General features: G+C 34.6%; 1 protein-coding gene across 5 annotated transcripts in view; it reads left to right on the top strand.

Annotated features, from left to right (window-relative positions):
- UGT2A2 (UDP glucuronosyltransferase family 2 member A2) overlaps positions 1-25,271 on the top strand; it is a 64,095-nt gene that overhangs the window by 23,882 nt on the left and 14,942 nt on the right. Inside the window, exon 1 of one of the 5 annotated variants that reach the window (XM_032334476.1) lies at positions 11,100-11,861. The exons of the other annotated variants lie outside the window; for them this stretch is intronic. Within the exon in view, the coding sequence (XP_032190367.1) occupies positions 11,138-11,861 (724 nt within the window). The 5' untranslated portion in view covers positions 11,100-11,137. Of the gene's footprint in view, positions 1-11,099; positions 11,862-25,271 lie in introns of those variants that run through there. 5 annotated transcript variants of the gene reach the window in all.

The raw sequence follows: 25,271 nt of genomic DNA, 5'->3' as shown, positions 1-25,271 counted from the left end.
TGGAATAACAGGAACTCTCATTCATTGTTAGTAGGAGTGCAATATGGTACAGTCACTTTGGAGGATGTTTGGCATTTTTTTACAAAACTAAACAATCTTACTATATGATCTAGGAATTATGATCCTTAGCATTTCCCCCAGGAAGGTTTAAAGCTAAAGTTCACAGGAAACCCAGCATACTGATGTGTTAACAGATTTATGCATAATTGCCCAAACTGGAAGCAACCACCATGTCCTTCAGTAGGTGAATGCATAGATACACTGTGGTAGATCCAGGAAAAAATGAGGTATTATTCAATACCCAAAAGAAATGAGATAGCAAGCTATGAAAATACATGGAGGAACTGTAAAGGTATATGAGTAAGTGAAAGAAGCCAACCTGGAAAGACTACATATGGTATGATTCCAACTATATGATATCAAGGAAAAGATAAAGAATAGAGACAGTAAAGTTTTAGTGTCTGTCAATGATTGGGGGAGGAGAGGATGAATAGAAAGAGCACAGGGGATTTTTAAAGCAATGAAATGATTCTGTGTGATACAATGGTAGATCAACACAGCATGACACTGACACAAAAATAGACACATAGATCAATGGAACAGAATAGAAAACCCATAAATGAACCCACAACTATTTAGTCAATTAATCTGTGACAAAGCAGGAAAGAATATCCAACGGAAAAAAGAAGGTCTCTTCAACAACAGGTGGAAGGAAAACAGGACAGCGACCTGCAAAAGAATGAAACTGACAGAAAACCATAAAAATCCTAGAGGAGAACATAGGCAGTAACCTCTTTGACATTGGCCATACCAACTTCTTATTAGATATATCTCTTGAGGCGAGGGAGACAAAAGCAAAAATAAACTGTTAGCATTCATCAAAATAAAAAGCTTCTTCAAAGTGAAAGAAATGATGCATAAAACTAAAAGACAAACTATGGAATGGGAAAAGATATTTGCAAAGGATGTATCTGATAAAAGGTTAGTATTCAAAATACATGAAAAACTTTGAGGGATGCCTAGGTGGCTCAGTTGGTTGGACGACTGCCTTCGGCTCAGGTCATGATCCTGGAGTCTCGGAATTGAGTCCCGCATTGGGCTCCCAGCTCCATGGGGAGTCTGCTTCTCTCTCTGACCTTCTCCTCACTCATGCTCTCTCTCCCTGTCTCTCTCTCAAATAAATAAATAAAATCTTTAAAAAAAAAAAAAAAAGAACTTTGAAACTCAGTACCCAAAAAATGACTAATCCAGTTAAAAAATGGGCAGAAGACCTGAATAGATATTTTCCCAAAGACATCTAGATGGGCAACAGACATAATGAAAAAATGTTCAACATCACTGATGATCAGGGAAAATCAAAACTCATCAAAACAAATCAAAATCAAAACAGATCAAAAATTTAAAAAAATCAAAACAAATAAAAACAAATAAAAACCCAATGAGATACCACCTCACACCTGTCAGAAAGGCTAACATCAACAACACAACAAACAACTGGAGTTGACAAGCATAGGGAGAAGGGAACACTCTTGCACTTTTGGTGGGAATCCACTGGTGCAGTCACTCTGGAAAACAGTATGGATGTTCCTCAAAAATTTAAAAATAGAACTCCCCTACAATCAAGCAATTACATTTCTAGGTATTTACCCAAAGAACAACAACAAAATCCTAATTCAAAGGGATCCATGCACCCTGATGTTCATAGCAGCATTGCTTATAATAGCCAAACCAAATGTCTATCAACTGATAAATAGATAAAGAAGATATGGTGTATCTACACAATAGGGTATTAATCATAGAAAGGAATGAAATTTTGCCATTTGCAAAGACATGGATGGAGCTAGAGAGTACTATGCTAAGTGAAATAAGTTAGAGAAAGACAAATGCTATATCATTTCACTCATATGTTGAATTTAAGAAACAAAACAAATGAGCAAGAAAGAAAAAAAAAAAAGAGACAAACCAAGAAACAGACTCTTGACTAGAGAACAAACTAAGTGTTACTAAAGGGGAGGTGACTGGGGCGACGGGTAAAATAGGTGCTGGGGATTAAGGAGGGCACTTGTGATGAGCACTGTGTTTTGCATTGAAGTGTTGAGTCACTATATTGTACAGGTAAAATTAATATTACACTGTATGTTAACTAACTAGAATTGAATAAAAATTAATCTTTAAAAAATTTAAAAATCATCTTTTATGTACTGTTCCTTTTAAACTCTAAGTTTTGCATTTTTCTAGATATTTTCTCCACATCTTTCCAAACTCAGCCAGCTAAATAAAAATCAACATCTAGCTTTCAGTCTTAATTTCTTTTTTCCATACTAAGCATATTTTTCTTATCCATCAATTTTTATTGATTTTATAATTATGTTAATAATACTATTGTTTGAAATAATATTATGAATTCTGTTATACTTTGGAATGTGTAAATGTCATTAATCTATTTCTCAAAATCAATGTTCAAGTGGTTAATTTGTGGATGGGTTTCTTGTGGCACAACCTTCAGTTTAGTATTTAAATCTATGATGATTTATTTAACCCTCCACTGAAGCACCTTTCTAAACATTTGTTATTATTATGATTTTCACAGTACTCTAACAAAATATTATCATTAACTCCATTTTATGGATAATGAAATACAAGCTTAAAAATTGTCTTATTCATAAACATCATTTTGCGTAATATGTAAACATAGGTCTATTTATTCCCAAAGTCCACACAACTAATTTCACTAAATATCTTTTAGAAATCCTTGTGGTTCTAGGATTAACTCAAACCTTAGTTCCCTGTTTTTAAAAAAGGAAGGCAATGGGAAGACCAAAAAAAAAAAAAAATCATTTATATTGAATCAGGTAACACTGATTTTCTTTTCCTGAGTGGAAAATGATAATAAATACCTTCAAAAGCAAACAGTAGAGAAAGTTATATTGTTTTTCTCTAACTGTGGAGTGAGGGATCCCAAACAGAAAGCCCATGCCAGTTATTAATAGTGTTTAGGTAGTATTCTGTCACTTAGTCATGGATTCTTTGGTAAACACCACAAAGTAGTAATTTTGCACATAGATATATGCCTAATTGGTGTGTATTGCAATTGTGTGTGTTGGTGTGTTTGCATTGCAGTACTGGTTCTTGAGTGATTTCTCCCAGCTATAGGATTGTATTCATGGTTTTGTCCTAAGTAATACCATGCTACTAACCAGAGAAAATATTTGAGGTGTAGATTTTTAATATGTCCTTGACAACTCAGCTATAATCACTGGTTTTAATTTTTTAATCAGTTTAACTATTGAAAATCTATCATTTTATTTGCATTTTCTTGGAGTTTTTTTGATGCTTATCCCATAATTAACTGTTTATAAATTTTTCTACTTAGAATGAGGGAGATCAATACTTGAATTGATTTGTAGAAACTCCAAATGGAAAAAGCAAATATCATAAAATCTGCAGAACTCTAAAGAAGATTGTAAAAAGTAGGAGATGGCACAGTAGTGGTGCAAGAAAAGGATGGCTTATGGTCCTGGAGAAATGACAAGGGTAGCTTTAATATTGTTAGCATGACTGTAATGGAAGGAAGTGGGAGTGGAAAATCATGGGGAGTTAAGACGACCCAAAACACCCCTGGGGAAAAGGAAACTTTATAAGGATCTGGATGGATGTGGTTCCATTCCAGCTGCCTCAGAAGTATAGGAGAAAAAAATGCAAGAGGAATGTCCATGTGTAGATCAAGCTGTTATTATTGGTAAATCCTCTTTACAACAAAGAGAAAGTTTAGCCTCTACTAGAATAAAGTCTCATAAAAGTTCCAACTCATTAGGTACTATTTGAGCTCATTTTTTTCTATATAATCCTCAATATCTACTCAAAATCACATTTAAATCTGGGAAATAAATTAAAATACAATAGTTCCATCTGTATTTGGAATATTTGCTCTACTTACATATTTAAGATTATGGAGTATGGAGGAAACATTTTACAAAGAAATTGACATTGAAATCATGAATTGCATTGTTTTACTAAATTATTCATAATGGCTTACTTGTTATTCTTATGACTTTCTGATTCCTAAATCATCAGTATTATATATGTGTGTACATCTATATTCATAATGGTGTTGTTGATAGATTTTTTAAAATTGTATTTTATTTTATTTTAGTTTTTAGAGAGGGGGGAAGGGCAGAGGGAGAGAGAGAGAGCAAGAATCCTAAGCAAGCCCTGCACTCAAAACGGAACTTGACATGGAGCTCCATCTCATGACCCTGAGATCATGACCTGAGCAGAAATCAAGAATAGAACATTTAAGGAACACCTGAGTGGCTTAATCAGTTAAGCGGCTAAATGTCTGCTTTTGGCTCAAGTCATGATCCCAGGGTCCATGTTGGAGTTCTCTGTGTTCTCCCTCTGCCTGCCATTCCTGCTTGTGTGTGTGTTCTCTCTCTCTCTGTCTGTCAAATGAATAGATAAAATACTAAATAAGAATACTAAATAAAATACTAAAAAAAATACTAAAAAGAAAAAAAAAAGGAGTAGGACATTTAACTGACTGAGCCATTCAGGTGCCCCAATAGTGTTTTTTTTTTTAAACTGGAACATACTTATCTATATAAAGTGGTATTATATATTATATAATATATATATAGTAAATATACATATGTTCAACTTAAAAGACAGTACATAGGTATAACATCTTAAATCATAATACATGTAATATTATTTATATCAAACATGGTATTATACATTTATAACATTAGTTTTTAACATTTCTCTATATATTATATATAATATTTATAATTCATAATACTTTCTATATATAAATTGAAAGCTTGTTTCTCTCAGTGCAGAGTTGTAAACTGGCAGTGGCTGTATGTTTCTTTGATTTTAATATAGGCTATTAGAGCATTTGAAAGTTATGACAGTCATAATCTTTTTAGTTCTTAGGTATTTAATATATTACTCTTGTGATGACTGAGACTTTTCACTTAATATTAAATAGAAGTGGACATTCTAGGTCAATCTCATATTTGATTTTAAAGGGAATACTTTTCATTCTTTCCTTTCACTTAAAGCAAAGTTAAATATATAACTATTCATATTAGTTCAAAGAGCTAATTTATAAGAAAAGTTTTTCATTGAAAATTTAAGGTTTTACCAAATGCTTTTTTTTATTAATGAAATGTTAATGTCTTTCTCTTTTTCTTTTAATCTGCAAATATTTTGCATAACACTGAAGAGTTTTCTTCATTGAATTAATCCCAATACAATACTGATATTTTATATTTCTTCCTCATCATTGAATCCATTTTGCTCATGTTTTGAAAGCTATAGAAATGCTCACTCTTGTTTTCATGAGTGATTATAGGTCCTTTTCGGGTTTGGCCAGCAAACCCTGAAAGATTACTCCAGACATCTTAGTAGGAGACAGGAGAGGGCCTCAGGACCAGATGCTCTGGTAGTAAAAAGTCCTAAGCCAGACTCTGCCTCCACCTTTATTGTAAATGTTATCAATACAACAAGGGAATAAGAAAAATAGGAAAGAATATGAAGCGGTAATAATCAGGACAGTGGCAACAGAGAATATTGTGTGAATAAAACAAGCTGTGCTCTTCATGGGCATGACGACAAGGAGTGTGTGGAGAGCTTGACCTCCAAAGATAAATGTTTCTCCTAAGTCAAATTTTTACTCTCTAGATGAGTGCAATGAGCCCCAATTAGAATCTGGCTGTTTTCAGCCCAGAAACCTCAAGGGGCCCAGTTTTCCAGACACTCCACTCCCCCTCATCCAGGAAGGCATGTGTTTATTAAATCCTCTCACCAGGCACTGAGAATTCTCACAGATCCTGTATATGTTCCTCTTTCATTCCTTTTCTGATAAGACTGTGTTGCCTTTTTGGAATGAATGAAGTGAATATTTCAAACCTCCCCCAAGACTATAGAACAATATTTATTACTTGTAATTTTGCTAGAGTATACCTGCAAAAGCATATGAGTGTAATATTTTCTTTGTGCAAAGGAATTTGACTGTTGTCTCAATTCTATTAAGAGATAAATTTAGGGGTACCTGGGGGACTCAGTCAGTTAAGCAGCCCACTCTTGATTTCAGCTCAGGTCATGATCTTGGGGTCATGGGATTGAGCCCTGCATCAGGCTCCAAGCTCAATGTGGAGTCTGCTTGTCTCTTTCTCTTTGCTCCTCCCCACACTCTCTCCCTCTCACTAATTAATTAATTAATTAATTCTAAGAAAAGATAAGTTTATAAGGCAGCTAGTATTGTCTGGTTATAAAAAATTTTTTTATAGGTCTACGAACTAGAAATTCTGAAACTATTTTATGTGTTTACACTGAACTGAACAAATAAGTGAGTACGCAGTGATGCTGGGAGACAGGTTTCTCACTGTTGAAAGTACTTGGGAATAAACAGAGAAGGCTAGATATAGAAGTAACTATAACAGTATTTACTAATGCAATTATATTTACTAGTTTCATCTGGTGAATGAAGCTAATATATCAGTAGCAATGAACACACTTAGCAGACTCATCCTGATCTTTTAAACAAATTTTTCTCACTTTTATTTATTTCTATTTTTAAGATTTTATTTAAATTCTAGTTAGTTAACATATAGATAAAGTTGGTTTTGGGCACAGAACTTAGTGAGTCATCACTTCCCTATAACACCCCCTGCTCATCACAAGTGCCCTCCTTCAACCCATCACCCATTTAGCCCATCCCCCACCTACCTCCCGCCATCAACCCTCGGTTTGTTAAGAGTCTCTTTGAGTGCCTGGGTGGTGGAGTCCGTTAGGCATCCAACTCTTGGTTTTGGCTCAGATTGTGATCTACAGTTGTGAGATGGAGACTTTGAGTTGGGCTCCACGCTCAGTAAGGCGTCTACTTGAGGATTTTCTCCCTCTCTCTCTTTGCTCCCATTCCTGCTAGCATACGCTGTCTCTCTAAAATAAATAAATAAATCTTAAAAAAAAAATGAGAAGGGATTTGTTTCCCTCTCTCTTTTATTTTCTTTCCCCATGTTCATCTGTTTTGTTCTTAAATTCCACATATGAGTAAAATCATAAATGCCATTCTCCAACAAAATGAAATAGTGCTCTTTGGAGACATGGTTGGTTTTAAGGCTGAGGAAATGAAAATAGTAGAACTTGAAGTATCTTGTGGTAACAGAAAGTTAGAAAAATGCTTTAAAAGTATGGAGTCTGGCGTGCCTAAATGGCTCAGTCTGTTAAACATCTAATTTCTGCTTAAATCATGGTCTCAGGGTCCTGGGATTGAGGCCCAAGTCAGGCTCCCCTCTCAGCAGGGAGTATGCCTGTCCCTCTGCCTCTCCCACTACTCATGTTCTCTCTCTCTCTCTCTGAAATAAACAAATAAAATCTTAAAAAAAATAAATAAAAGAATGAGGTCATATCAAAAGGACATAGGAATCAATATATAAAAAAGTCCAAAATCTGGGACACTTTAAGCAATAAAATAAATAATGATAATAGCTGAATAAAATATTTAAAATAAAATAAATTTATATGAATTAAGCTGATATAAGTAAATAACTGTAATAAGCAAGCAACTTTTAAAATTCCAATTAATAAAGATAGAATAAATGATTTTTTACTATATTTTAATATTAACCTTTATTATCCTAATATTTTAATATTAACCTTGTACATTACATGATCATAATAAAATGATCAAAGCTAGGAATTGTTATTAAAACATTGTCAATCATCCTACTATGTTCTTTTTTCTTTCTGATACACAATCCAGACTCCCTCTTGATTTTATTTGTTCAGTGTCCTTACTTTTTCAAACTTGTGACAGTTGCCACAGTGTTTCTTTGTCTCTTGCTTATGAAGAATAGTGGCTAGTTATTTTTTCTAGCATATCCTTTAATTTGGCTTTTTATGATATTTTCTCATGATTAGAGTGAGGTTAATATTTTTGGTAAGAATACCACAGAAGCAATCTTGTGTGCTTTACAGTGTGGCATATCAGGGGCACATAATATAGATAGATTAGTCCTAGTGACAATAATTCTGATCACTTCGTTAAGATGGTGTTTCTTATAAACTTTCCTATGTGATTAATAAATATCTTGTAGGGAGTTACCATGAGACTATGCAAATCATACAAATCATATATTTACACATATTTTTGCCAACCTTTATGGTAAAATTCCAATTAACAACTACAGAAGGAATAATGAAAATAGTAAATCATCATTTGGCAAACACCATAGTAATAATTACTGCGGGATATATGGAAATCTCTATACTTCATTTGTAACTTTTTTGTGCCTAAAATGATTATAAGAAAATAAAAGAAACTGGGAGATTTTGTTGAAAGAACTTAAATATAGACTTAGTTGTGTAGGCTGGTTGCCTGAAAAGGGACCAGCTTTACTACTATATAGAGTAGAAAAGAAGTTGAGAAAGGAGACACCAGATAGGTCAAACCAACAATTGGATTTGGATATTAGTCTATTCTCCATGTCTCTTAACTGTTCTATCATATTTCCTATTCCATGTTTTTTATTCTGAACATAATTATGAATAATATCTTTAGATTTATCTTCAGGGTTACTGTTTATTTCTACAGTTGTGTCTAATTTACTCTTAAAATTTCATTTGTTGAATTTGTAATTTCTAGAAATTCTCTTTGGCTCTTTAGTAAATTTTCACAATTATTCTTTTTAAACTCTTGTTTCTTGCTTATGTTTTCAGGTTTTGCTTTCATACTCAAACATATTGAACAAAATAACTTTATATTTTATTTCAAATAATAGTAATATTTCAAATCACTGTGTTAATATTTGTGGTTTCTGTTGGTTTTGTTGGTTCGCAGTCATAAGGACTTGTTTCCTTATAAACAAATTCTAATTGTTCAGGGCTCATTGGAGATTTGACCCTGGATTTATCTTTGCATCTTCTAAACAATTCTACTTTGGATCTTCTCTTTAGCACACAGAAAAACTTTCAAGGGATTTAAAATTTCAATATGTCCCTGTCAAGTACTTTGATATAATTATGTAATTGAACAAAACATTGATATAGCTCTGTCATACTTTTTAGAACACAGATACATTAGTGTTCTATTTTACTTCCTAGTGATATTTTTCAACTTGCTAAATACCGCTCTTAAAGACTTAGCTAAAGCATAAATTCATCATTTTACTCCTCCACCAAGCAACCTCCTTCTGCTTGCCCTCCTCGATTCATCCTGACCATCTAAGATCTATCTCCCTCATGTTTGTAGAATATGTACAGGTTTAACTGATGTTTTCTGCAGTAATCTGTGAAGTCATTTTGAACTGGAAGTGATCTTTCTTTCTTATGCCCTGTGCACAGTACAGAAACTGGCATAAACTGTGTGTTAAAAATTGTTTTTTATTTCTTTCTTTTTGTTTGTTGTTTGTTTTTAATTAATGTTTAATGTATTATTTGTTTCAGCAGTACAGGTCTGTGATTCATCAGTCTCACACAACACATGGTATTTACCACAACACATACCACCCTCAATGTCCATCACCCACCACCTCCTCCTCCACCTCCTCCCCTCCAATAACTCTCAGTTTGTTTTCCGAGATTAAGAGTCTTTTATGGTTTGTCTCCCTCTCTGGTTTCATCTTGTTTTATTTTTTCCTCTCTTCCCCTATAATCCTCTCTGCCTTGTTTCTTAAATTCCACATATCAGTGAGATCATTTCATAAAAATTGCTTCTTGAAAATATGAATTATTAAAGGATTTGTAGAGGAATTGAAACGGGGTTAAATATAGATGTGGGGCTCGATCCCAGGACACTGAGATCATGACCTGAGCCGAAGGCAGCGGCTTAATCCACTGAGCCACCCAGGCGCCCCTAAATATAGATGGATGACTGCACGCAAAATCTGTATTTCTAAATTTTATTTTTCCCTTCAGATTTTAGTGTTCACAAGAAAGCAAATTAGTATTTCCACAGACATGTCCAATTATTAACTCATACACTGCAGGTCAAAAATCATTCCATAGCTACTGTTCATTTAGAACACCATGGTTTTGTTTAGTCATTATCATACTCGGGTTGCTCAAACTATAAACTGAGCACTTCCTCATTGTTTAATTACAAGTCATCTCTCACTTTTCATCAATCATAAGGCCATCATTCTATGCTTTCCATTCACAAACCAATATTGTAGTCTCCCCGATACTTTCATCAGACCTTGCTTTCTTAATATTTACTTTTAGCTCATTACACATTGTTTTTTCTCTACCACTCAAATCCCATTTAGAAGCTAGAATAGTTTCCTTATAGGACACATATGATCATTTTTCAAACCTGATTTGTAAATCTTATTATCCCTCTTTGTGGAAGTTAAAATTGAACCCAAAATATAGCATTCAAGACTCTCCAAACTGTTCTGTTTTAACTAGTATTTTCCTTGTCCGTATTGTTCTGTGTAAGCCTTCACTCTAAACATACTGAACTGATAACTGTATATCTAAATGGCCATTATTTCCATATCAGCATTCATTTTCTCCTTTTCTTCCATTCTTTTTCAAAATGCTCCTATTTTCACCTTTGTTTCTGGTCTCAGGTAAAATGCACCCTACATCCTGAAGCTTTGTGTGATTTTTTTTTCACGTTGGAGTGACAGCATCTTCTGGGGCCCTGAAATGCTGTACCATACCATATTTAGCATATTCTTCCTGTTATTATGTGATGCATGCATCTTATCTATATACTAGCATGTGACCAACTTTATGTCAAGACCTACATTTTTGTTTCCCCAAATTATCAGTCATCATGTTCCACAAGATATACCGTATTATATACTGGACTTAATTAAATGAGTTTTTCTATTATATTTAAAAATTGACAATTAAAGTATATCATTTTTATTTTAATATATTTAAAACTAACTCCTACAATGCTGCAGTCATTTCCTCCAAAATATTTAAATATTTCATATCTCCTCCTGAACAAATATTCTGTAGTACTCTGCCCTGTCAACAACATTGACAAAGTCCTCTATGCATAGTCATCTCCTAACTCTAGAAATTAATTTTTAACTTGATCTGTATCTAATTGCCTCTTCCCTTCTATGCCCAGCAAACATTTAACCTCTGTAGAGCAGTGTGTGAGGGAACTGCTGTCATGGTGTCTAAGAAATGGATTTCAGCAATTGTACTGCTGCAGCTCTGCTGTGCTAGTTGTGGATTTTGTGGGAAGGTCCTGGTGTGGCCCTGTGACATGAGCCATTGGCTCAATATGAGGGTTATTCTGGAGAAGCTCACGGAAAGGGGCCACGAAGTGACTGTGTTGGTTTCTCCAGAGAGTTTCATCATTGATTACAGCAAGTCTTCCACATTGAAATTTGAGGTAATCTCTATGCCATATAACAAAGAGGAGGCTGAAGAAAATTTGAATGCTTTTTTAGACATGGCTGCTAATGTTATGCCAACATTGTCACAATGGCAGTCAGCCATAAAACTGCAAGAATTCTTTGTTCAGATAACTGGAAAATTAAAACTTCTGTGTGAGAGTGTAGTCTACAACAATTCATTCATGAAGAAGCTCCAGGAAACCAACTACGATGTCATGGTCATAGATCCTGAATTACCCTGTGGAGAGCTGATTGCTGAGTTACTGAAAGTCCCTTTTGTGTACACACTGAAGTTTTCTATAGGTGATACTGTGCAGAAATACTGTGGGAAACTTCCAAGTCCACTTTCCTATGTGCCTGTTTCCATGGCAGGACTAACAGACAGAATGACCTTTCTGCAAAGGGTAAAAAATGTAATGTTTTCCATCTTCATTAACTTCTGGATCCACCAACTGGACACTCAGGTTTGGGACCAGTTTTACAGTGAAGCATTAGGTAAGAGACAGCTTTTCATTATAAAGTAGTTTTGTAAAGAAACTTAGGTGGTTTAATAAAAGTCTAGGAAAATGTAAAGTCTTAAAAATTTCAGGCCCATGTAAAACTTTGTAGGTGATGGCAATGAACTATTATTATCAATAACTAATTGGGAGGGAGAGGCAAGAAAGATATTGTCATGTTCACCCTTTTTTTTACAGTCATCTAACCATTTTGTAAGATACCTCAATACATAATAGACTTATCAAAGCAAAACGAAATATAAAACACATTAATAAATGCCAGTCTAATGGAAGATTATTTTTTTAAATCAGATATAGGATATCACAAATAAGTCTTGTATACTGAGTTTTCATAGCGGAGAAGCTTTGACTTTTTATTAATCAAAAAAAGTGTAATGTTTGTTGTAAGAGTAAGATAATATCCTTCCCTGATTCCAGTAATAAGCTGAAACCTGAACTACATTAGTGATGGGATTAACTTTGGCATATGGTTTTGGAACTTTGACCCATGAATTTTGAGATTCATGGATTACTATTCAAAATGTATATTATTCTTCTGTTGGATCAGAGTCCCTGCCATTCTTATCTCTTTCATAATAGTGGGATGAAACTTCACTACGTCTTATGTGAACTGTTTCATCATAGCTGGTCATACTGAAAAGTTTTCTAGATGTTTTATACTTCCTAAGGAAGCACTACACAGACACCTGAAAAATTAAATAGAAAGCTAAAAAAGTTTATAGCTTGAGTTGTTGAAAGACAGCATTTTTTTACTTCACTAATTATACAATACATATTCTACTTTTAATTGCTTGCTTTCTCAATAAAGAATGGTTTTGCTTTGCAAGTTTTATATATATAACTCTCATTCGATCAACTGAGGCTGGCTTCTACTCCAACTGTTTTTGAGAATCATGAAGAAACATGAACTGACAAGCAAAAGTTGGGTATTAGAAATATTGACTAACTTAACTCCCTGGTTATATTAGTTTGCTGTCTGCCACAACTAAATGCCACAGACTAAGTGTCATGAACAACAAAAATTTGTTTTCTCATAGTTCTGGATGCTAGAAGTCTAAGACCAAGGAATGTGTTGCCAGAGATGGTGGTTTCTCTGGAGGCCCATGCTCCTAGCTTGTACATGGTCTGCCTTTCTCTCTCTCTCTCTCTTTTTTTTTTTTTTTTGTTATATCTTTTCATGGTCTTCCTTCTGTGCATGCATAAACCCAGTGTCTCTTCCTCTTCTTATGAGGAGACCAGTGATATTGGATTAGGGCCTACTCTTAGGACCTCATCTGAATTTAAGAGTTTATTCTGACTTTAAAGGGCCTATCTCAAAATATAATCAGATATCAACATATGAATGTTAGAGGAACACAAGTCAGTCCATAACACTGACTTTCCAATAGATGCTTTGTTTCACAAGCTAATATTCAAAGGAATCCATTTTTAAAATCCTTAGCTTTATACATGATTTAAATTTATACTATTCTGATTTCACCATAAATAATTTAAGAACCAGGAAGCACTACCTGAGTGTAGGCAGTGTGTAGTGCTGTATGGATTTAAAATAAAGAAGACAGGGTTTTGACCTCAATTCTATTCTCAGAAATAAATGCAATACATAGAAAGATAAATATATCCTAATAATTTGAGATGTTTCCCAGTTCTAATCAATAAATTTTCAGGCCATTTGTCATGGTATGCATAATAGGGGAAAGGTATAAGATTCTGTATTTAAATATTACGAAATAAATGTAGTCCTTAGAATCTTTGGAAAATTTTTAATTCTATCTTCATTAACAGGGTTGTTTGTCTGTTTGCTGTATGCACTTTTCTTGATTTTCAATCCTGCATTCCCACCTGACTTTATCAGGGAATTCTGAATCATCATGAGTATAACTTCATTCTCAATTTCATAATAAAAATAACTAATACAAATGGCTAAAAAATGGGAACAGAACAAAACTATATATAATGAATGATAATGGGCTTCATATTTCTCCTATGTAAGTAATATTAACTATGCTTGTATTTACATCAAGACATTATCTATGCATTACTAAACAGAAGTATTTATATACAACTTTTTTCTTTGTCAATAGGAGGGATTACTAAATATTCATTTTTATTAATTATTTTTATTAACGTATAATGTATAATTTGCCCCAGAGATACAGGTCTGTGATTAGCCAGGCTGACACACTTCACAGCACTCACCATATCACACACTCTCCCTAATGTCCATAACCCAACCACCCTCTCGATTCTCCCCCTTGCCCCAGCAACCTTCAGTTTGTTTTGTGAGATTAGGAGTTTCTTATGGTTTGTCTCCCTCCTGATCCCATCTTGTTTCAGTTTATATTCCCTACCCTCCTAAACCCCCACTCTGTCTCTCTAATTCCTCATATTAAGGAGATCATATGAAAACTGTCTTTCTCTGATTGACTTATCATGCTCAGTATAATATCCTCTAGTTCCACCCACATTGTTGCAAGAGCCAAGATTTCATTTCTTTTGATGGCTGCATAGTATTCCATTTTGTGTGTGTGTGTGTGTGTGTGTGTGTGTGTATACACCACATTTTCTTTATCCACTCATCTGTTGATGGACATCTAGGTTCTTTCCATAGTTTCGCTATTGTGGACATTGCTGCTATAAACATTCAGGAGCACGTGCCCCTTTAGATCACTACATTTGCATCTGTAGGGTAAACACTCAGTAGTGCAATTGCTGGGTCATAGAGTAGCTCCATTTTCAACTTTTTGATGAACCTTCATACTGTTTTCCAGAGTGGCTCCACCAGCTTGCATTCCCACCAACAGTGTAGGAGGGTTTCCCTTTCACTGCATCCTCTCCAACATCTGTCATTTCCTGACTTGTTAATTTTAGTCCTTCTGACTGATGTGAGGTGATATCTCCTTGTGGTTTGGATTTGTATTTCCCTGATGCCAATGGATGTGGAGCACTTTTTCATGTGTCTGTTGGTCATCTAGATGTCTTCTTTGCAGAAATGTATGTTCATGTCTTCTGCCATTTCTTGATTGGATTGTTTTTTCTTTGGGTGCTGACTTTGAGAAGTTCTTTATAGATTTTAGATATTAACCCTTTATCTGATATGTCATTTGCAAATATCATTTCCCATTCTGTCGGTTGTCTTTTGGTTTTGTTGACTGCTTTCTGTGCTGTGAAAAAGCTTCTGATCTTGATGAAGTCCCAATAGTTCACTTTTGCCCTTGCTTCCCTTGCCTTTGGCTATGTTTCTAGGAAAAAGTTGCTGTGGCTGAGGTCAAAGAGGTTGCTGCCCATGTTCTCCTCAAGGATTTTGATGGATTCCTTTCTCACATTGATGTCTTTCATCCATTTGGAGTCTAGTTTTTTGTGTGGTGTAAGGAAATGATCCATTTTCATTCTTCTGAATGTGGTTGTCCAATTTTCCCAACATCATTGGTTGAAGAGACTGTCTTTTTTCCTTTGGACATTCGTTCCTGCTTTGTCAAAGATTAGTTGAGCATAGAGGTGAGGATCCATTTCTGGGCTCCTTATTCTGTTCAGTTGGTCTATATGTCTGTTTTTGTGCCAGAACCATACTCTCTTGATGATGACAGCTTTGTAATAGAGCTTGAAGTCTGGAATTGTCATGCCACCAACTGTGGCTTTCTTTTTCAACATTGCTCTGGCTGTTTGGAGACTTTTCTGGTTCCATATAAATTTTAGGATTATTTGTTCCATTTCTTTGAAAAAAATGGATGGCATTTTGATAGGGATTGCATTAAATGTGTAGATTACTTTAGGTAGCATAGACATTCTCACAATATTTCTTCTTACAATCCATGAGCATAGGACGTTTTTCCATTTCTTTGTGTCTTCCTCAATTTCTTTCATGAGTTCTTAATACTTTTCTGAGTACAGATTTTTTGTCTCTTTGGTTAGGTTTATTTCTAAGTATCTTATTTTGGGTGCAATTGTAAATGGGATTGACTCCTTAATTTCTCTTTCTTCTGTCTTGCTGTTGGTATATAGAAATGCAACTGATTTCTGTGTATTGATTTTATATCCTGGCACTTGACCGAATTCCTGTATGAGTTCTATCAGTTCTGCAGTGAAGTCTTTTGGGTTTTCCACATAAAGTATCATATCATCTCCAAAGAGGGAGAGTTTGACTTCTTTTTTCCTGGTTTGGCTGTCTTTAATTTCTTTTTCTTGTCTGATTGCTGATGCTAGGACTTCTAGTACTATGTTGAATAGCAGTGGTGATAATGGAACTCGCCGCTGTGTTCCTGACCTTAGCAGAAAAGCTCTCAGTTTTTCCCCATTGAGAATAATATTTGCTGTGGGTTTTTCATAGATGGCTTTGATGATATTGAGGTATGTACACTGTATCCCTACACATTGAAGAGTTTTGATCAAGAAAGGATGCCCCACTTTGTCAAATTTTTTTCCAGCATCTATTGAGAGGATCATATGGTTCTTGTTCTTTCTTTTATTAATGTATTGTATCATATTGACTGATTTGCAGATGTTGAACCAAGCTTACAGTCCAGGAATAAATCTCACTTGTCGTGGTGAATAATACTTTTAATGTACTGTTGGATCCTATTGGCTAGTATTTTGGTGAGAATTTACACATCTGTGTTCCTCAAGGATATTTGCCTATAATCCTCCTTTTTGTTGGGGTCTTTGTCTGGTTTTTGGGATCAAGATAATGCTGACCAAATAGAATGAGTTTGGAAATTTTCTTTCCATTTCTACTTTTTGGAAGAGTTTTGGGAGAATAGGTATTGATTCTTCTTTAAATGTTTAGTCAAATTCCCCTGAGAAGCCATCTGGTCCTGGGTTCTTGTTTGCTGGGAGATTTTTGATGACTGCTTCAATCTCCTTACAGGTTATGGGTCTGTTCGGGTTTTCTATTTCTTCCTAGTTCAGTTTTGGTAGTTTATATGTCTCTAGGAAGGCATCCATTTCCTCCAGACTGTCAAATTTGCTGGCATATAGTTAGTTAGTCATAATATGCTCTTACAGTTTCTTGTATTTCTTTGATGTTCATTGTGATCTCTCTTCTTTCATTCATGATTTTACTTATTTGGGTCCTTTCTCTTTTCTTTTGGATAAGTCTGGCCAGGGTTATCAATCTCATTAATTCTTTCAAAGAACCAGCTCCTAGTTTTGTTGATTTGTTCTACTGTTCTTCTGGTTACTATTTCACTGATTTCTGTTCTGGTCTTTACTATTTCTTTTCCCCCGCTGGGTTTAGGCTTTCTTTACTGTTTTTTCACCTGCTTCTTTAGGTGTAGTGTTAAGTTGTATACTTGAGACCTTCCTTGTTTCTTGAGAAATCTTGTATCACTATATACTTTCCTCTATGGTACGCCTTTGCTGTGTCCCAAATATTTTGAACACTTTTGTTTTCATTTTCATTTGTTTCCATGAATTTTTTCAATTCTTCTTTAATTTTCTGGTTGACCCATTCATTCTTTAGTAGGATGCTCTTTAGCCTCCATGTATTTGAGGTTTTTTCCAGCTTTCCCCTTGTGATTGAGTTCTAATGTTGAGCATAATTGTTTGAAAATTTGCAGGGAACGATTGGATGTTCCATGTGCACTAAGGAAGAATGTGTGCTCTCTTGCTTTGGGATACAATGTTCTGAATATATCTGTGATGTCCATCTGGTCTAGTGTGTTATTGAAGGCCTTTATTTCCTTGTTGATCTTTTGCTTGGATGATCTGTCCATATCAGTGAGGGAAGTGCTAAAGTCCCCTACTATTATTGTATTATTGTTGGTGTGTTTTCTTTGATTTTGTTATTAATTGGTTTATATATTGGCTGCTCCCATGTTAGGGGCATAGATATTTAAAATTGTTAGATCTTCTTGTTGGACAGACACTTTTCAGTATAATATAGTGTCCTTTCTCATCTCTTAATATAGTCTTTTGCTTAAAATTTAATTTATCTGATGTAAGGATTGCTGTCCCAGCTTTCTTTTGATGTCCGTTAGCATAGTAAATGGTTTTCCATCCCTCTCATTTTAAATATGGAGGTGTCTTTGGGTCTAAAATGAGTTTCTTGTAAACAACATATCGATGGGCCTTGCTTTTTTATCCATTCTGATACTCTGTGTCTTGGCCATTTAACCCATTCACAGTCAGGGTAACTATTGAAAGACATGAATTTAGTGCCATTGTATTGCCTATAAGGTGACTATCACTGTATATTGTCTCTGTTTCTTTCTGGTCTACTACTTTCAGGCTCTCTCTTTGCTTCAGGACCCCTTTCAATATTTCCTGTAGGGCTGGTTTGGTGTTTGCAATTTTTAAAAAAAATTTTGTTTGTCTTGGAAGATTTTTATCTCTCCCTGTATTTTCAATGATAATCTAGCTGGATATAGTATTCTTGGCTGCATGTTTTTCTCATTTAGTGTTCTGAATATATCATACCAGTCCTTTCTGGCCTGCCAGGTCTCCGTGGATAAGTCTGTTGCCATTCTCATATTTCTACCATTGTAAGTTACATACTTCTTGTACCAAGCTTCTTTCAGGATTTATTCTTTGTCACTAATACTTGTAAATTTTAGTATTAAATGATAGAGTATGGACCTATTTTTGTTGATTTTGAAGGTGGGCTCTCAGTGTCTTCTGGTTTTTGATGCTTGTTCCCTTTGCCATATTAGGGAAATTGTCTCCAATAATTCTCTCTAACATACCTTCTGCTCCCCTCTCTTTTTCTTCTTCTTCTGGATTCCCAATTATTTTAATATTGCTTCATCTTATGGTATCATTTATCTCTCAAATTTTCCCCTCATGGTCTAGTAGTTGTTTGTCTCTCTTTTGCTCAGTTTCTTTATTCTCTGTCATTTGTCTTCTATATCGCTAATTCTCTCTTCTGCCTCATTTATCCTAGGAGTAAGAGCCTCCATTTTTTATTGCACTTAATTAATAGCTTTTTTTATTTCAACTTGGTTTGATTTTAGGTCTTTTATTTCTCAAGCAGGGGATTTTATTTCTCCAGCCAGGGTTTCACTAATATATTCCATGCCTTGTTTGAGCCCAGCTAGCACCTTGAGAATCATCATCCTAAATTCTAGATATGACATATTATCAATGTCTATATTGATTAGTACCTAGCTGTTGGTACTGCCTCTTGTTCTTTTTACTTTTTTTTGTGATGAGCTTTTCCACTTTGTCATTTTATCCAGATAAGATATATGAACGAGAGAATAAAATACTAAAAGGGTGGAAAAGACCCCTGAAAAATGTATGCTAACCAAATAGAAGAGACCCCAAGTGGGGGGAGAAGAAATTTTACAAAGAAATTAAAAAAAAAAATTTAAATATATATGTGTTAGACTGGTGAAGCAGACAGAGCCACTCACTTGATTTTGGGTGTATTCTGGTCTCTTAGAGAAAACTACCTCACAAAATTAAAAAAAAAAAAAGAAAAGCTTATGTATATACAAAAATAAGGATAAACATGATGAAGGGATGGAATATGACTGTAAAGATGAAAACGAAAAAAATTCTAAAAAACACTAATTGATATGTTAAGTTGCTTGGAAAAAGAAAAAAAAAAAAAAGAGGAGAGAATGTGCTCAGGCTGGAGACTAGAACAAAGCCCTGTGCTAGATTTAGGGTATACTTTGATCTATTAGAAGAAATTGCATTCCAAATTTTTTAAGAAAAAAAGAAACCTATATGTATACAAAAAAATAAGGTTATATACAATGAAGGTTAAAATATGACTATAATACTGAAGGGGAGGTGAACCATGAGAGACTATGGACTCTGAAAAACAATCTGAGGGTTTTGAAGGGACGGGGGGTGGGAGGTTGGGGTACCAGGTGGTGGGTATTATAGAGGGCACGGATTGCATGGAGCACGGGGTGTGGTGCAAAAATAATGAATACTGTTATGCTGGAAATAAAAAAAAAAATTAAAAAAAATATGACTATAATAATAAAGGTTTAAAAAGTTTTTTTTTTAATTAAAGTATTGTTAAGATGAACTAGTTAAAAAAATTAAAGGAAGAAAGAAGAAAAGTTAAACAAAAAGTTAGAATAAGAAAAAAAAATAAAGTGGAAAAAATCCAATTTAACTTTGCAAGACTAAAGGATCTTGGGGAGAAAGCCATGAATTCCATGAATTGCTTTCCTCTAGCTCTGGAGCTGTGCTGTTCTCCTTGATCAGTGAGCTTGATCTTGGCTGGATGTTCTTGCTGATCTTCTGGCGGAGAGTTCTGTTGCAGTTATTCTCAAGTGTCTTTGCCTGTGGAAGTGGAATTGCATCACTCTTGCCAGGGTCCAGGCTAAGAAATATGCTCGGATTTGCTCTCGGGAGCTTTCGTTACCTGAATTTTTCTGTGGAGCTCTGGAGGACAGGAATGAAAATGGTGGCCTCCCAATCTCTGGCCCAGAGGAGCCAAAAGCTCAGGGCCCCACTCCTCCATGTGACCTCAGAGAAAATCGGTCAATCACTCCTGTCTCCCTATTCTCCAGCTGCACTCTGAGCTCACCTGGCCTGTTACTGAGTGTTTCTATCTCTGGTGCACAACCCCATTTGGAGTCTCCAAACACACCAGATTCCTGCTATGCTGCTCCTCCAGAGGAGGAAGGTGAGTCTCCCCAGATCTGCCACTTGTGGAGTCCCTGCTCAAAGAGCAGTGGGCCAAGTACACAGCAGATCACAGTTTAAGGTAACCTTGAGCTGAGAGCTTACTCCTTGGCTCTATCTCTGTAGTTGGCTTCCCTGCTCTGATACCTGGGAGCTCTGTCACACTCAGACACCCCAATATTTCTGTGACCTTGCAGGACCTGAGACCACACTGTCCCCATGAAGGCTCTACCCCTGCTTAGCCTCTCGAGTGATGTCCCTCTTGAGTGAAACAGATTTCTAAAAGTTCTGATTTTGTGCTCCACTTCTCCACTGCTTGCTGGGAACCATCCCATCCCCACCATGGTCTATCTTCCCATTGCTTCAGATTCACTTCTCTGCAGGTCCTATCTTTCAGAAAGAGGTCAATTTCCTGTTCCTAGAATTGTTGCTCTTCTTCTCTTTGATATCCTGTTAAGTTTGTAGGTGTTCAGAATGATTTGGTATCTATCTAGCTGAACTCCTGTGACCTGATGTCATTTCAGTCTGCTACTTCTCTGCCATTTTGCTTCTTCCCCCTAAATATTCATTTTTGCCTTTCTTTTCACCAAATCTAGATTTTACAACTGCCTATAAAATACTTTGAAATTTACATTGTTCTTTACATTCACATAATAGTATTAATTTTAATGGATGTAACAAATCTTTTAACTAGTCTAGTCATTAGAGCTACTTGGGTTGTTCCAACTCCGGTATTACAAAACATGTTGTCTTAAATTTTTTGCATTTATATCCTTGCCATAATGTTCTCTAAAACTGATGAATCATTTAGCCTTTATCCTCAGACCTTTTCTGAGGTGAATAGCAATTCCATTTTCTTTAGGCTGTTTGTCTTACTGACCTGTAACCTGTAATACTTGAATATGTATTACAAATCAATGTAAATACAAATTCCTTAAAAAAATTCAATTCCTTAAAAGACATAATCTGCCAAATCTCATACAAGAAGTAGACAATCTATAAAGGCTTATATCTACTAAACTGAATTAATAATTACCCTTTCAAAACAGAAAGCATTGGGCTCAGGTATGTTTGTTGGTGAACTCTACCAAATATTTAATAACAAAATTATAATAATTTTCTACTACCATTTTTAGAAGATAGAAGCAGAAAGAATACTTCTTAACTCATTCTATGGGGCCAACATTACTCAAATATCAAAACCAGATAAATACATTACAATAAAAGAAAAGCATAGACCAATATTTCTCATAAATATAAATCTAAAAATCCTTAACAAAATGCTAACAAATTGAATCCAACAATGGGTATAAAAAATTATATACCATCATCAAGTAGGATTTATCCTGGGTATGCAAGACTGGTTCAACATTCAGTAATCTTGACTTTTACTTGATTTTACTGCTTATATTCCCCCTCAGATGGGTCATTTTTATGTAAATATCTTGATGCCAGTGGTAGGAGGCCGATGGTCCATTAACCAACCTAAAACTACAAGAAAACACCTGTTTGCATCTGCCAGCAGTAAATCCTAAACACAGAATTGAGAGGTCATAGCTGTCCTGAGCTTTAACTAATGTTTCAGAATTTTGCTGTTGAATAAATTTGTCATTATTTGACAAAATCCAAAAGCCACTCATGTATAAAACTTTCAGTAAATTAGGCATAGAAAGGACCTTCTTCAACTTGATAAATTATATCCACAGCTAGAAAAACAAAACAAAACAAAAACCTATAGCTAGAAATACACAACAGAACAAAACAAAAAACCTACAGCTAAAATCATCTTTAATAATGGGACATGGAAAGCTTTTCTTCCAAGGTTAGATAAAGGCAAGATGTCATCTTTCTCTACACCTTGTCAACATAATACTGAATGTTCTAGCTAAGGGAATAAGACAAGAAAAGGAAATAATACGGAGGTCAAAAATAGACCCAAGCAAGGTAGTCAATTGATTATTGACAAAGAAACAAAAGTAGTACAATGGATAGTCTTTTCAAGAAATGATGGTGGAACAACTGGACATTCACATGCAAAGAAAGAATGTAGGTACAGACTTGGCTCCTTTCACAAAATTTAACTAAAAATGAATCATAGATCTAAAGGTAAAATGCAAAACTATAAAACTCCTAGAAGATAACCTAGGGAAAACTCTAGATGATCTTGGGTATAATAATGACTTTCTATACACAACACCAAAGGCACACAATAGAAATAATGAATATGCTGGACTTCACTAAAATTAAAAACTTCCACTGTATAAAGGACAATGTTAAGAAAATTTAAAGATAAGACATTGATTGACAGAAAGTATTTGCAAAAGGTACATCTGACAAAATACTGTTATCTAAAATATTTTTAAGGGTGCCTGAGTGGTTCAGTCAGTTAAGCATCCAACTCCTGATTTCAGCTCAAGTCATGATCTCAGGGTTGTGACACTGAGTCCCGTGTCAGGCTCCACACTGGGCATAGAACCTGCTTAAGATTCTCTTTCTCTCTCCCTCTCTCTCTCTCTCCCTCTGATGTGTGTGTGTGTGTGTGTGTGTGTGTGATCTTAAAATTCTGTAAGAAAACGTCTATCACCATCAAAAATAGGGCAAAGCCAGGCATCTCATCAAGGAAGATATATAGTTGGCAATCAAGCATACAAAAAGATGCTTTATATCATATGTCATGAGGGAAGTGTAAATTAAAATAATGAGTAACACTACACTCTGTTAGAATGGCCAAAATGCAGAATAGTGACAAATACTAAATGCTAGCAAGTTGTGGAAAAAGAACTCATTTAGTGCTAATGAGAATGCAAAATGGTATAGCCACTTTGGAAGACATTTTGTTGGTTTCTTACAAAACTAAGCATACTCTTACCATACTATCATAGTCATTGGTTTTTACCCCCAAATGAGCTGAAAACTTATGTCCACAGAAAAATGAGCCCATGGATATTTATAACAGTTTTACTCATATTTGCCCAAACTTGGAAGCAATCAAGATGTCTTTTGGTAGATGAAGGGATAAACTGGTAGATCTACACAATGAAACATCACTTGATGCTGAGAATAAATGAGCTATCACACCATAAAAAGACATTGAAAAACCTTAAATGCATATTACTAAGTGAAAGAATGCCATCTGAAAAGACTACTACTATATAAACCCAACTATATGACATTCTGGAAAAGGCAAAACTATGAAGACAACAAAAAAATTAATGTTTTTCAGGAGTAGGGTGGGATGAAAAATGAATAGGCAGAACAGAGAGGACTTCTAGGGCAGTGAAAATATTATTATATATTATACATTTGTACAAACTCATAAAATTAACAACACCAGGAGTTAACTATAATCTAAAGTATGGACTTCAGATGGTACAATGTGCTAGTGTAAGTTTATTAATCATAACAAATGTATCACTATGTTTGGGGATTTTAATAATGGAGAGTCTATGCATGTGTGAAGGCAAGAGGATATGAAACATCTCCACCTTTCCTTTAATTTTACTCTGATCCAAAAACTGTTCTGAAAAAGTAAAGTATTAATTTTTAAAAAATTTTTTATTTTTTATAAACATATATTTTTATCCCCAGGGGTACAGGTCTGTGAATCGCCAGGTTTACACACTTCATAGCACTCACCAAAGCACATACCCTCCCCATAAAGTATTAATTTTTAAACAATGATCCAGAAATTATACATGTTAGTTTCCTCACACATCTTCAAAAAGAAATTAATAACTTTAGCCTTGAAAGATTTTCTCTAGATATTTACCCAGCTAACATGACTTATCTCTGAGAAACTGGTAAATGTCCTCCACTGAAATTCATTCCTATCTATCTGGATTACTGTAAGGCATTTTGTTATAAAGTCAGGTTATCTATAAGAACTCTTTGAAATTTAAAATCACCTTAGTAAACTCATCATGTAGGTTTATAACACTGTATTAAAACATTAATAATATTGACATGGTAACTCAAATTTAATACCTCATTTATATAATTCTCCACTGTGTTCATAATAGGGCTTGTGTGAATCATTTAATTATAGGAAAATCTTGGTGGTAAATTTTAATTCTATATTTTGTTTTATAATCCCTCAACAGAACATTTAAATTGTCTTATGAAATTATTTGCCAATATTTGTATACTTTTGTTCAATTTTATTCTCTTTACTTTTCATTGACCTTATATTTGTAACCATGCATCACTGCTTCAAATAAAGAATTTTAGTAAATACTTTAAGTATTTCTCAAAACATGGTCTATAACTTATACACAACAATTTCACCTAAGGCGTTGGTCATCAAGAAAGGACATCGCACACATGGGACAAACCTCTAAAGTACTTAAATATATTGATGTAGAAGCTGTGAAGTGGTGTTTTTATCCAGTCTCTGGCAGTTTCAACTTGAGTGTCCTTGAGAAATTTTTCTTCATTATCAAATTAAGACATTCGCATTTATAACCTCAGATGTAAATTAAAACACTACAAAGCAATGACTCTAAAAAGAGACTATCCAGTCTGTGTTGTATATGATCACCAACTTTGGTGGTAATCTCTAAGAAAGGAGAATTCTTATATGAGTTTTTATTTATTTAGATGCGAAACGTGTTTTCTGTGTCCAAATATGGTTGACTTAGTCACTTGCAGAGTGTCACTTACAGAGGGTCATTCATCCCCTCTGTAAATCTTCTAAAATTAATACTTAGAATCTGCCTTTCAAAAAACATCATTTAAAGGTAACACTGAAATAACTATGACATTGATGGTATGTATATGTATATTTCACATTCCAAAGGGGGTTGTA

Source organism: Mustela erminea, chromosome 2 (genome assembly GCF_009829155.1).
Source record: "Mustela erminea isolate mMusErm1 chromosome 2, mMusErm1.Pri, whole genome shotgun sequence".
Taxonomy (NCBI): Eukaryota; Metazoa; Chordata; class Mammalia; order Carnivora; family Mustelidae; genus Mustela; species Mustela erminea.
The sequence above is the reverse complement of the archived record's forward strand: the minus strand, read 5'-3'. Positions and strand labels throughout refer to the sequence as shown.